The following is a 12,525-nucleotide window of genomic DNA, read 5'->3' as shown; positions in this document are numbered from 1 at the left end:
GCCATTTCCTTCTCCACGGGATCTTCCTGACTCAGGGATCAGACCCCCCGTCTCCTGCTTGGAACACCCACTCCTTTTTCTTGAGAACTTCTTGCTCAACCCTTGAGACCCACTCCGGGTGTCCCCTGCTTTAGGAAGCCTTTCCTGATCTCCAACAGGCGGGGCTAGCTGTCTGTCCATGTCTTCCCACTGCATCTCGGTGTGTCCGTCCCCGTCATCGCATCGCTGTATTGTAAGGAGCTACTTGTCTCTTTCCCCAGGAGACTGTAAGCTCCTCAAGGGGCTGTGTCTTCTTCCTCAGCATACACCCCGCACTCAGCACTGGCTCTATACCCAGCAGACCAGTACATGTTCAAAGAACGCTGTGTTAGAAGATCCTGCAATTCTCTGCAATGTGACAGGACACTCTAAAGGCAAGACCTTCCTCATCCAGAAAGCTTCAACCTGCTTCTGGATTTAGAGGTGCTTTCTTGTGGGCATATAAGTGATTGTTATATCTTTCTGTTTTAAGTATTTTGTCTGCTATTAATAATACATGTTTTAGTGAGTATTGGCCTGGCATATCTCTTTTCATCCTTTGTTCGCAATCTTTCTGTATAATTTTGTTTTGTCTCTTTTAGTTAGCATCTAGCTGGATCTTTTAAAATCCTGATTGTCTGACTTTTAATGTGAAGCAGTCTTCATCTATTTGTGTGTATTGTGATTAATGACGTATTGATACTTTGGCTTATTTTTGCCACCATAACTTGTGTTCTCATTTTATACTTACTGTCCTTTTTCTTTGCTTCTTTTTTCCTTCTCTCCCTGCCTTTTGTTAGAGTGAACAAGCTTTCTATTTTTCCTTCTTTACACTTTTGCTTTGGAAACTGACTTGTATTACTATTCTTATAGTTAGTTACTCTTAAATTTTAACATACGTACTTATAGTTTTTTTCTGATGAAATGTAAAATATTCATATGTAACTTTCACAAAATAGCAAAGCTCATATCGCTCTATCCACTGGACAACCCACCCCACCCTTCTTTCTTATCTGTTTTATCTAAAACTTAATGTTTTGTGTTGAAGTAAATAGAACTAGAGAGACGTTAATGTGTTTTTTAAAAAAAAAATTTTTTTTTTTTTTTTTTTTTGCCTTGCAGCTTGTAGGACCTTGGTTCTTTGACCAGGGATTGAACCTGGGCTGTGACAGTGAAAGCACTGGGTCCTAACTTCTGGACCACCAGGAAATTCCCTAAAACTTAATGTTTTAAAGTGGTTTAAACTGATTTTTTTTTAAACATTCAATTGTTGATTAAATCAACCAACATCATATCAATTTCTGTGCCTACCATTGTTTCTTGCATCCCATTCTACTCTGATTTACTTTTCTGCTTCCAAAAGCACATCCTTCAGTGCTTCTTTCAGTGAAGGTGGTACTATCTTTCCTGGAACGCTTGTTCTTTTGTGCATGTATTGTGTGAGTTTGTTTTTTTTTTTTAATCGTTTTAAGAAAATGAAATGACCTGTTAAAACTTAACTAGTCAAAAATGGTAACATTCCCAGGAACTGGTGTAACTCCACCAGAAGTTTGACCAGTTTACTGCTGAGCCAGCCCTTAGTGATGAGATCCCTCATTTTTAGTTCTTGTGCTTCCTGCCTACACAGGCTAAGAAATTATTACCAACAGTGAGCAGACCCTGCGGGTAAAACAGGAGTAGTAATATGGACATGGGTAGTAATATTGCTCAATTCCTAGAGTTCCAGGTGCCTTTGCCAACACGTTTTTATCCTGGAAAGGAAATGAGGATGCTTAGGTTCCCAGGGAAGGGCCCGGAGTGTCCTAGTTTTAGCTTTAAAAACACGTTGATGCTCTAGTTGTATAAATTGGGCCTCATTTGTTTCTGCAGGTAACTTACCTCTCAGAGCCTTAGTTTCATATGAAAAATATCATCAACCCTGCAGGGTGGTTGTTCATCAATAACATGAATAAAGCACCTAACACATGCCCAGCACAGAGACCTTTAATGAATGGTGGTGACTGTTACAGCCCTTGGCACTTAGGAGGCTCTCATTGATTATCTGGTGCGTGAATGCAGGAGCATGCTAGCAAAGGCTTCATTGAGGAGACAGGTTATAAAAGACAGGTGAGATCTGGACAGATAGCAGTGATAAAGGAAGGAGACACTCTTTACAGAAGAGCAAAGTGAGCAGAGGGAAAAAACCAAAGCTTACCCATTGCTGCTCAGGCAAGTGAAAGGACCATTGCGACTGAAACAGTGACTGAGGGCAGGGGCTTGGAGAGGGTCGGCAGGGCAGGAAGGGGGCCTGGGGGATGCATGGGGATCTCTGGGTCCGCCTGGCCAGATGGGTGTTTTGCTTGGCCAGCTCACTCTGCCCAGCACTTGCCCTTGGTTCCCCTTCCTGCACACCCCTTGTTCTTGATAGGCAGAGGCTGGCCCAGTGTGGCCTAGTAGCCAGGCAAGCTGAAGGCTTAAAAGAGGAAGCAGCAGAAGGAGATTGGTTTTCAACTAATATCTTATTAAGGAAGTTGAGTCATTCTACTTCTGCTATTTGTCTCCTCTGGGCATTCAGAGAAGGACAAGTTTTTGCTTCCAGATGAAATATCATGAGAGGGATTTGCCCTGGTCTGCTCTGGCCCCTCAGTGGACATTTTGTACATGGCCCTATATTTCTGTTTGACATACAGCAAACCAAGGCTTAAAGTGTTGAATGCCTTAGGTGAGGCTTGATGGGCTGGCTGTATGGTGCTGAAACAGAGAAGTCCCATTGTCTCAGTGATGGTACTCATGAGCTTGGTCACGGGTAAGGGAATGAACTTTGATTCAGCATCGTCTCCTGGCCAAGCAAGCTAACTGGAGAGGCAGCACTGCGAGTGCAGCTGCACCTCTGCAGTTTGTCACCGTGTGACTGTTTTGGCAGGCTACCGAACTTCTCTAAACCTGAGTTTTCATTCTGAAATTGACACTAGTAATGACGGTGCTTAGGAAATATTAACTATCATTCTGAATTGAAGTCCTCTAGCCTTCAAAAACCCTGACAAGTCAGTGGCATTTGGGGAACTAGAAGGAACCTCAAATGATTTCCTAGGTCAGTAGTTTTCAAACTCTTTTCCTTGAAGACCTAGGATGTTGGAGAGGTCCTTGGTGGACAGAGGCAAGCTGAGTGTGTGGGGCCCTTGCCCACCTTCAGCAGAGCAGCTTTCTCTAATTTGAGTTACGTGTCAGTTGCCCGTTTCCAGGTCTTTTATATTGTGAAGGTTGAGGTATGATTTCTTTTAATAAAAATGATCCTGTTGCTTTTTAATAAAAAGCCTCCACAGCTAGAACTCGTATCTTCTGGTCCCCAACCTGCTGTTTTTTACTGTCCTTACTAAAACAGGGAACTGAAATATGATACATTTTAGAAAGGTCACCACCACTGAAGATCAAAATTTTAAACATTACTCTGTGCCTCCCAGTTTAATCAAGCAATCATTTCATCTAAACCCTATCCCCATCCCAGAATCCTAGGAAGAGAAAGTACGCTGTCAGAGAAAGCATTGCTGAAATGGTCTCAGGCAGGAGCTGTCTAATAGCACTTTCTACAGTGATAGAGGTATTCTGTGTGAACGCTACTATATGGTAGCTAGGATAACTGAAGAACTGATTTTTAAAGTTTATTTTAAGTGAATTGATTTGAATGTCACCTACCGTACAGCACAGGGAACTCTGCTCAATGCTGTGTGACAGCCGGAATGGGAAAGGAGTTTGGGGGAGAATGGATACATGTATATGCGTGGCTGAGTCCCTTTGCTGTCTATGTGAAACTATCACAACACTGGTAATCAGCTGTACTCCAATACAAAGAGCCCTCCATGCTCCTCTGTCCATAGGATTCCCTAGGCAAGAATACTGGAGTGGGTTGCCATTCTCTTCTCCAGGGGATCTTTCCCATCCAGGGATCAAACCCAGGTTTCCTACATTGCAGGCAGATTCTTTACCATCTGAGCCACCAGGAAAGCCTGCAATACAAAGTAAAAGGGAAATAGAAAAGTAAAATAAATGTAAATAGCCATGTGGCCAGTGGCTGCCGTATTGACAGTGCAGCCTGACAGTATAGAGCAGGGGTCGGATGGCAGTCCCTGGCCACTGGGCATTAGAGTCATCCAGAGAACTTGTCAGAAGTACAGATTCTGGGCCTAATGCCCAGTGACTGACTCAGTAGACCTAGGGCAAGTACGTTTGAGAGCCCATCTAGTTATTGTAACTTAGGTAGGATAGCGCTGCCTTAGTGAGCTCTTCCTTGGCATAGAAGAATTGAGCCAGAATCAGCCGTTTAGCCTTGGCCTTGGTCTTCTGGGGAGACTAAAACAACATTCTGAGGAATGTCAGACCCTTGGGAAATGTGATGAAACCTATGGACCTCTTCCCTGGAGAAACACCAATAAAGTTCCTAGGGTTCCCAGACCTCCCTGAAGCCATCCTTGAACCCACGTTGAGAACTCCTCAGCTTGGACAGATCTTTACTAAGCTGGAGAGGGAACGGAGCTGGAGCCCAGGAGCCTTGTCCACCGCAGGTGTGTCACACACACCTGCCCAGGGGTTGACCTGGTGCTCTCCCCATCATTCCTACCCCCAGGCCCCTCCGGGGGGTCATGGAAGCCCCACAGAAGAGAGGACAGGCCGTGTACGTGGATCAGGCCCTACAAGAATACTGACTTAATTCTGCCCCTTTCCCTTCCCCTTGTGTGTTCATGGCCTTGTGAGTGAGCTGAGCGGGTGTGGCTGTTGCCGCTGCTCACATCCTCAGCTCTGACACGTGGAGCGGAGGGAAGAGTGCATCTAAGGCCTGAGTGGAGCTGTGGAGAGCGTCCAGCTGAGTAATGGATCAGGATTTTGACTTGCCTTCAAAGGCAGAAACACAGCAGGCTCCCACTTAGTCCTCACTTCCCGCGAGCTGCAGGAGCGAGAGAAGGGGCAGAGCTGCAGGGCTCCAGGCTGGGGCAGCAAGCCGGGGCCCAAAGCCCAGAGCTGGGCAGGCCCACCCAACCAGCAGTCCCAGGCTTAGTGCAGAACCCCACTTTTTGTCGATCAGAACCCACGTGGAAGTGGGGAGGGAGTGAGGAAGCGAGCGTGTATATATGTCGAGCGCTGCTGTCCGGCCGGTGTCCTGAGAATAGCCTCTTGAACTTGGAGACAGTCGATGAGAGTCTGAGTCATGGTCATGTGGCACCAGAAAGGCAGACACAGGAGAAGCTGTGCAACTCCCGGGCTGTGATTTCGCGCCCCCGGGAGGCGAGGGGCAGCCTGTTTTCCCCGTGCCCTTCACAGGTTCAGCAGCCAGCTGCTGGGTTAGCTTCTCAGGCTCCCTTGTTCCTCTCTCTGCCTGTCAGGCTGCCGGGTGAGTCATCAGGGCACTGCAGAGGAGGCAGCCCCGACCTCGGCTGCCTTGGCCTCGGTTTCTCTGGGATGGGGCGCCTAGAGTGCTCACAGAGGAAAGACCAGGGCCCCTGGCCAGCTGCCCACCCAGCCACCAAGGTGAAAGGACAGCTCGTGGAGGAGGGGCGCCCCACAGCCTGTCTGGAGGAGCGCCAGCTCCGGGTGAGCCATGTCAGGCAGGAAAGGCCACGTGAGCCCGAGTGCAGCTCGGCTCTAAACAGCAGGGTGCCTCAGAACAAGACTGACCACTGGCCATTCCTCTCGCCGCCCGGTGAAACTCTCTCTTCATCCTAAGGTTCCCGGCATCATCCTCAATTCCCTCCTGCAGCCAGCACCCCCTGTGCCCTGCTCTGCTGCACACCAGGGACACCACCTCTGCCCTCAGGAGCCTTCTGCCCAGGGAGGCCCATGACATCCCCCCTTGCCTGCAGCCCAGGGACTGGGGAGTGGACAGCACAGCCCAATAGGCCCGGCTCCACACAGCCCCATGCAGACTGGTGATCTCCGGCAAGTCTCCGCCTAATTAGGCCTCCATAAAAATGAGGAGATTGAAGCAATGTCCATGTAGGCATACCTCTAATATTGTTAGGTTTGGAGCACTGGGGGTCTGTTTGTAAGATCTTGTTTCTCTTATAAAGAGGCTGAGAGAGGTAGGCCCTACTCTAGGCCCTGGATCAAGGCCTTTTGGAGATGGACAGGGGCTGCAGAGGTGTGGAGTGGGATGAAAGTACCCTTACAAGTAGAACAGCCAGCCTTGGACGGCTTTCACCTAATTGAAGTCAGAGCACCCCTCAGGCTTAAGGTCATCAAGAAACAGTGAGGCCACCCATTCAGCCGCCTGAGCATCCAGCCTGCAGGACCACACCGGCATCCAGGCTGAAAGCTGGAACCACTCTGAGTTCAAAGCTAGCAAGCCCCTGAAGGCAGAAATGTGGGCATCAAATTCATAGCAACCGACAAATCTTCCCCCACCCCCACACCCCAGTCAAGCTGCCTCAGCCTTTCGTGTCTGCTGTGGTGAGGCAGATGCTGTAGGCAGGAGGTTTCAGCCTAGAGTTTCCCAGTGTCCCACAGTCTCTTGGAAGCTTCCAGCCTCATCAGGCAAAAGGGCAGAGGTATAGAGGCCTGGCTTCCCGCGGTCTGTCTTCATCCCTCAAGAGCAGACGGAGGCGTGATTCAGGATGAATGGAGCTACCACAGAGAAGACCTCATCTGTTAGCAGCAGCCTGAGGACCAACCTGCTATCAAAGAGCATTTATGAAAGTGTCTGCAATCAGTGCCTTCTTAGGCTTTGTCGCAAACAAGTCATGACCCAGTAGGGCACTGCCCTTGGGAGTTCAGAGCCCCAGTCTTTAAAAAACTTCCCAACTGCAAACAATCTCAGGGCAGCGCTGTTCTCTTTTGTGACCACTCCAGCCTGCGTGCTCTTTGCACAGATTGTCACAACAGTACTTTCTCTCTCCCATCTGGCTCTGTGGGAATGCAGAGCTGGGGGAGACGGAGCCTGGAGAGAGATGAATTCTTGTGCTTTGTCCTCATATTTCTAGAGGTGTCAGTTGGTGGTGGGGTGCGTGGGCTGTAATAGAAATTCCATTACTAATGTTGCCTGAAAGAAAAACGATACCCGAAAGAGGTTTTCAGCAAGTGAGTTTGGACATTACAGAGGGAAGCATGTCAGTCCCTTCTGGAAAGCCACAAACAGATGCAGCTCAGGGAAGGAGCCAAGTTCTGGTGTTGCTGCTTGCATAGTTTTTAGGTTTTACAGGATTTCATATGTGTCTCTATATAATGTGTGTATATTTAAATAGACACACACATCTATATATATACACACATCATATGCACTCACATATGTACACGCATACCTCTACCTGTAACTTGGGAACAAAACCAAACCTCGATTCTCTCCGCTTGGAGAAAAGCCCTCAATGGGTGGCACAGGCACGTATCTAAGAAGGCAAGGCTTGTGCAGAATCGGTGAGGTGACTAATAGCTTTGGAGTATGGGATCCACCACCCTGTTCTGCGGAAGCAAAGTTCACCACAAAACAAACAGCAGAAGACAACTCAGCCATTATTTACAAAGGCAAGAAAGAACCAACCCAGGCATTGATCCACAGCTGTCCCAGAGGAGGCGGACTAGAGTTCTTGTGAAGTGGAGGGGAAGAGCTGGTAGGGCCAGGGGGGCTCACCCCACATGAGACTGTGGCGAGGTTGCCATTTGGATCATTTGGAGGATAAATACATGTGGCCTGAGAGGGCAAAGCCTCTCTGCCCCCTGCTTTTCTCCTCCCACTGCAGCCTGCCCTGGGATCTAGGGGTGACCTGCTTTGCGTGTTGTCTCTCTCGCAGGGTGAGCGTGAGCCTGGGAGATGGCAGTGATGGAAATGGCCTGCCCAGGCGCCCCCGGCTCCACGGTCGGGCAGCAGAAGGAGTTCGCCAAAGCCAAGGAGAAGACACAGGTGATGGGGAAGAAACAGAGCTCCGTCCACAAGCTGGAGGCCGTGGAGAAGAGCCCCGTGTTCTGCGGGAAGTGGGAGATCCTGAACGACGTGATCACCAAAGGCACAGCCAAGGACGGCTCCGAGGCTGGGCCAGCTGCCATCTCCATCATCGCCCAGGCTGAGTGTAAGAGCCCCGGGCTTCAGGGCAGGGTGGGGATTGCAGAGAGAGAGAGTGGGCACAGCATTTGGACAAGGGTGGTTGGCCACGGGTAGGGCTGGGCTCAGGGTCCCCTTGTGGAAGAGGGAGGTCAGGGTGACCACCATAGGAGACGCTCACAAGATAGGACTGGGGGTTAAGCCAGGAATCAGTGTGACATGGGAGCTAGGACAGTGCCAGGGAGGGACACGCAGGGAGGGAGGCGTTGCCCATGGTGACCAAAGCAGGGGAAGGTAGCTGGGAGGCAGGGGTACATGGGCTCCAAGGTGCCGGGGAGTCTGCAGGGTCATCAGGCAGGCCCTCTGCCTTCTGCTGGGACCTCAGGCAGCCTGAGCATCTCTGGAGAGGCCCAGACAGGAAAGGCCAGGTCTCCCGGAAAGCTGCTCTGGGGCCTTAGGCTCTTCACCACTTCCACCTCAAGGCGGCCCCCACCCCAAAGGATGAACACCTGCCCTCAGGCCTGCAGAGCAGGCTGAGGTCCGGTCTGGTCCTTCTGCTTCCGCTCACAAGACCTCAAGATGGCTCAGAGATGGCTCTGCTGCCAGAGCCTGAGAAACTCCCAAGGGGGTGGGTAGGGCCAGGAGTCCCCTCCCTCCCCACACCTTCCTTCCACCCCAGGAAGTCTCTGGGGTAGAGCCTGGTGAGACCAACCGCTGGTGACGGTATTTTCCCACGTACATCCATCCTTCCCCCGCATCTTCTGCTTCCTTCTGGCTCGTCTTTGACGAGAGATGAGACAATAAAAATTGAAGCAGAGTGGCATGGTTATGGTAGTTCAACCCACACACGTATGTAATAGTATATACTGAGCCATGTGCCAGGCACCGGGTCGAGTGTTTTATATGGACCGTCTCACTTACACCTCACAGTGTGTGAAGTGGGGTGGGTGCCCTTAAATGATCCCATGTTGTAGGCACGCCCAGTGCCCTTGACCCCCAGGCTGGGAGGGCAGAGTGAGGTCACCATGAGAGGTGGTAAGCCACGGGAGAGAGGAGTGGCCAGGAAGGCATCTGCAAAGTGCTGCTCTCCTAAGTGCCGAATCCTCCTCTTTCTCCTTTCTGCTCGTCCAACCCCTTTTCCTTTAATTAAAAGGTGAGAACAGCCAAGAGTTCAGCCCCACCTTTTCAGAACGGATCTTCATCGCTGGCTCGAAACAGTACAGGTAAGGCAGTCAGCCTGAGTGGGGCGCCCCGAGCTGACACAGCAGCGGCGTCCCCACCCCAGCTGCTCACCCCAGCCGCTCCCGAATGACCCCTGGCTCCCGCCTTCAGCACCTGTGGTTCGGCTCTTGGAACCCACCCAGGCTTCCTGGCTGAGCCGCTCTCCCAGCCAAATAAGCTTTTCAAAAGCTGCTCCCAGAGTGTGGATGACTGCCTCTGGGTCATATCAGCTTGACGTTTTATTTGTATTCTCCGTGGAGCCCTTGATGCTCCCCTCAGTTCCCATCAGTAGGGAGGTGCTGGGAACAGGAGGCACCTTGCCACTGGTGCGTGACCACAAGTGCAGGCCCAGAGAAGCTACTCGGGGAGAAACCTCCCATGTCCTTCCCTCTGTGAGACACACCCAGGGAGGGATGAGGACTTGGAAACAGGCAGGGGCAGACTCACAGCTCACCTGGCCCTGTGGAAAGGAGGCTGAGTGAGGCTCCCCAGTGAGGTTCCCCAGCCCCGAAGACTGGTTCTTGGCAACTGGAGGTCAAACCTGGACATAGGTCCTCCTCTCTCCCCAGGCAGACTTCCTTTATCACTGGAGTTTGGGAACCACTAGTGATGAAAAGGTTTTAGGAGGGCACCTGGCCTTGAACCAAGAAATGGTTCAGGCCTGAACCATTTGATCAGATTCCTTATGCCAGCCCGATGCCTTTTGACCCAGGGTTGGAGGTTTCTGTTGGACTCACTTCTTTCTGCTGCCTGAGAAACCCCCAGGCCTCTAGCAATCCCCAGAACTGGGGCAAGTCGGCCTCCCTCTCTGGCCTCGGGCAGGAGACGAGGCCATGGGAGAGCAGCTGAGGCCGTGGTTGGCTCCACAGCCGTTTGGCAGCAGCCCTTTCAGAAGGACCACCAGGACCTTGATATCCAGAGGTTGCGAGAGCCGAGTTAGAGCCCACGGTGATGCTCAGCCTCCAGCTGTCAGAGCAGGGTGGGCTCCCCTGGTACCCGGGCACCAGCCTGGGCAAGGTGTCTGTTTATGCCACTCCACACATTCCTGGCGGAGCCCGGTGGCCCAGGGCTGGTGGGAGTGGAGGTGACCAACATCAACTGTCCTTGCTCCAGAGGCCACAGAAACCAACACAGAGCTGAGAAGGCCTGCCATGGGGTGTGGCCTTCTGAGCCACATGCCCCCTTCTGGGCCCTCTCCATGGGCAGTCCCCCTAGTCTTTCTCTATCCACATCAAAAGAGCAATGTGCAGCCTCTCACCTTAGTAATAACCACTGTTTATCAGAGGCTTATCTTGGGACCAGGCACCGAGGTAGCCTTTTTATTTTAAATTATTATTTATTTATTTTTGGCTGTGCTGAGTCTTCGATGCTACACGGCCTTTTCTCTAGTTGCAGCAAGCAGGGGGCTACTCTCTAGTTGCAATGCGCAGGCTTCTCGTTGCAGCAGCTTCTCCTGCTGTGGAGCACGGGCTCTAGGGCGCTAGGGCTTCAGTGGTCGTGGTGTGTGGGCTCAGTAGCTGCGGTTCCCGGGCTCCAGAGGGCAGGCTCTGTAGTTGCTCCATAGTTGCACCGTAACACGTGGGATCCCCCCAGACCAGGGATCAAACCCACATCTCCCGCACCAGCAGGTGGACTGTACACCACTCAACCACCAGGGAAGCCCCCCAGGTCGCCTTTTTAAATGAGCTGTTTCATTTAAACCCCATCCCCACGCCGCCTGGCAGAAAAGACTACCTCCTCTTTACCAGTGAGGACCTGGACCGTCCTTGGGGCTCAGCAACTGTCCCCCATTCCCACAAGTCCTGACTAAGCTGGGATGTGACCTCGGGTCTCTGTGAGTCCGTCGCAGAGTTACCTACACCTCCTCACACCCAAACGCCATGTCTGTGTCTGTCTGACAGCCAGTCCGAGAGTCTTGATCAGATCCCCAACAATGTGGCCCACTCGACTGAGGGCAAAATGGCCCGTGTGTGCTGGAAGGGGAAGCGCCGCAGCAAAGCCCGGAAGAAACGCAAGAAGAAGAGCTCCAAGTCCCCTGCTCAGGCGGGGGTAGCCTTGGCCAAACCCCTCCCCAGGACCCCCGAGCAGGAGAGCTGCACAGTCCCGGTGCAGGTGAGGCCTCCCCCCACCCCAACCCCCATGTCCGGCTCAGGGCCTGCAGAAGGCCTGCACCCTGACCGCAGCTCCGTGTCCTAACACTGTGTTTCCCCTGCAGGAGGATGAGTCTCCACTGGGTCCTCCGTATGTTAGAAATGTGCCGCAGTTCACCAAGCCTCTGAAGGAGCCAGACCTTGGTCAGCTCTGGTTTAAGAAGCTCGGGGAGGGCCTGCGGCCAGCGCTGCCTCGACCAGAACTCCACAAACTGATCAGCCCCCTGCAGTGTCTGAACCACGTGTGGAAGGTCCACCACCCACAGGACGCCGGCCCCCTGCCCCAGCCTTTCCCCTACAGCAGGCTGCCTCACCCCTTCCCATTCCACCCACTCCAGCCCTGGAAGCCTCACCCGCTCGAGTCCTTCTTCCTTGGCAAACTGGCAAACTGTGTAGACGACCAGCAGCCCCTGCCCGGCCCTCACCTGGGCAGACTGGCCTGTGTAGACAGCCAGCAGCCCCTGCCCCGCCCTCACCTGCAGCCCAGCTGCCCGTCTCGTGGCTCAAGGGACAAGCTGTCCGTGGAGGAGTACCTGGTACATGCCCTGCAAGGCAGCGTGAGCTCCGGCCAGCCCCACAGCCTGGCCAGCCTGGCCAAGACCTGGTCAGTGGGGGGCTCCAGGCCCCAGGCGCCCAGCCCCGAAACTGAGGACAGCGAGGGGGTCCTACTCATTGAGGCAAGTAGTCCCCAAACACACAGACACATGCCATCACCACCCCCTCCACCTCCGCCTCCAGGCCGCCCATCTTCACTTCCCCCTTTCCTTCACCTTCCTCCTCTTGTTGTTCAGTCACTAAGTCGTGTCTGACTCTTTGTGACCCCTTGACTGCAGCACACCAGGCTTCCCTGTCCTTCACCATCTCCCAGAGTTTGCTCAAACTCATGTTCATTGAGTCAGTGATGCCCTCCAACCATCTCACGCTCTGTCATCCCCTTCTCCTCCTGCCCTCAATCTTTGCCAGCATCAGGGTCTTTTCTAATGGGTCAGTTCTTTGCATCAGGTGGCCAAAGTATTGGAGCTTCAGCATCAGTCCTTCCAATGAATATTCAGGGTTGATTTACTGGTATTGACTGGTTTGATCTCCTTGCTTGTCCAAAAGACTCACAAAAGTCTTCTCCAACACCACAATTTGAAA

General features: G+C 52.2%; 1 protein-coding gene across 1 annotated transcript in view; it reads left to right on the top strand.

Moving 5' to 3' along the window:
• MAP3K14 (mitogen-activated protein kinase kinase kinase 14) overlaps window positions 1-12,525 on the top strand; it is a 42,979-nt gene that overhangs the window by 14,774 nt on the left and 15,680 nt on the right. Inside the window, exons 2-5 of the mRNA XM_018065266.1 lie at window positions 7,770-8,045; window positions 9,171-9,240; window positions 11,140-11,350; window positions 11,454-12,065. Of these exons, the coding sequence (XP_017920755.1) occupies window positions 7,790-8,045; window positions 9,171-9,240; window positions 11,140-11,350; window positions 11,454-12,065 (1,149 nt within the window). The 5' untranslated portion in view covers window positions 7,770-7,789. The remainder of the gene's footprint in view (window positions 1-7,769; window positions 8,046-9,170; window positions 9,241-11,139; window positions 11,351-11,453; window positions 12,066-12,525) is intronic.

Source organism: Capra hircus, chromosome 19 (genome assembly GCF_001704415.2).
Source record: "Capra hircus breed San Clemente chromosome 19, ASM170441v1, whole genome shotgun sequence".
Classification (NCBI taxonomy): domain Eukaryota; kingdom Metazoa; phylum Chordata; class Mammalia; order Artiodactyla; family Bovidae; genus Capra; species Capra hircus.
Note: the sequence above shows the minus strand (reverse complement) of the source record. Positions and strands in the feature narration are given on the sequence as shown.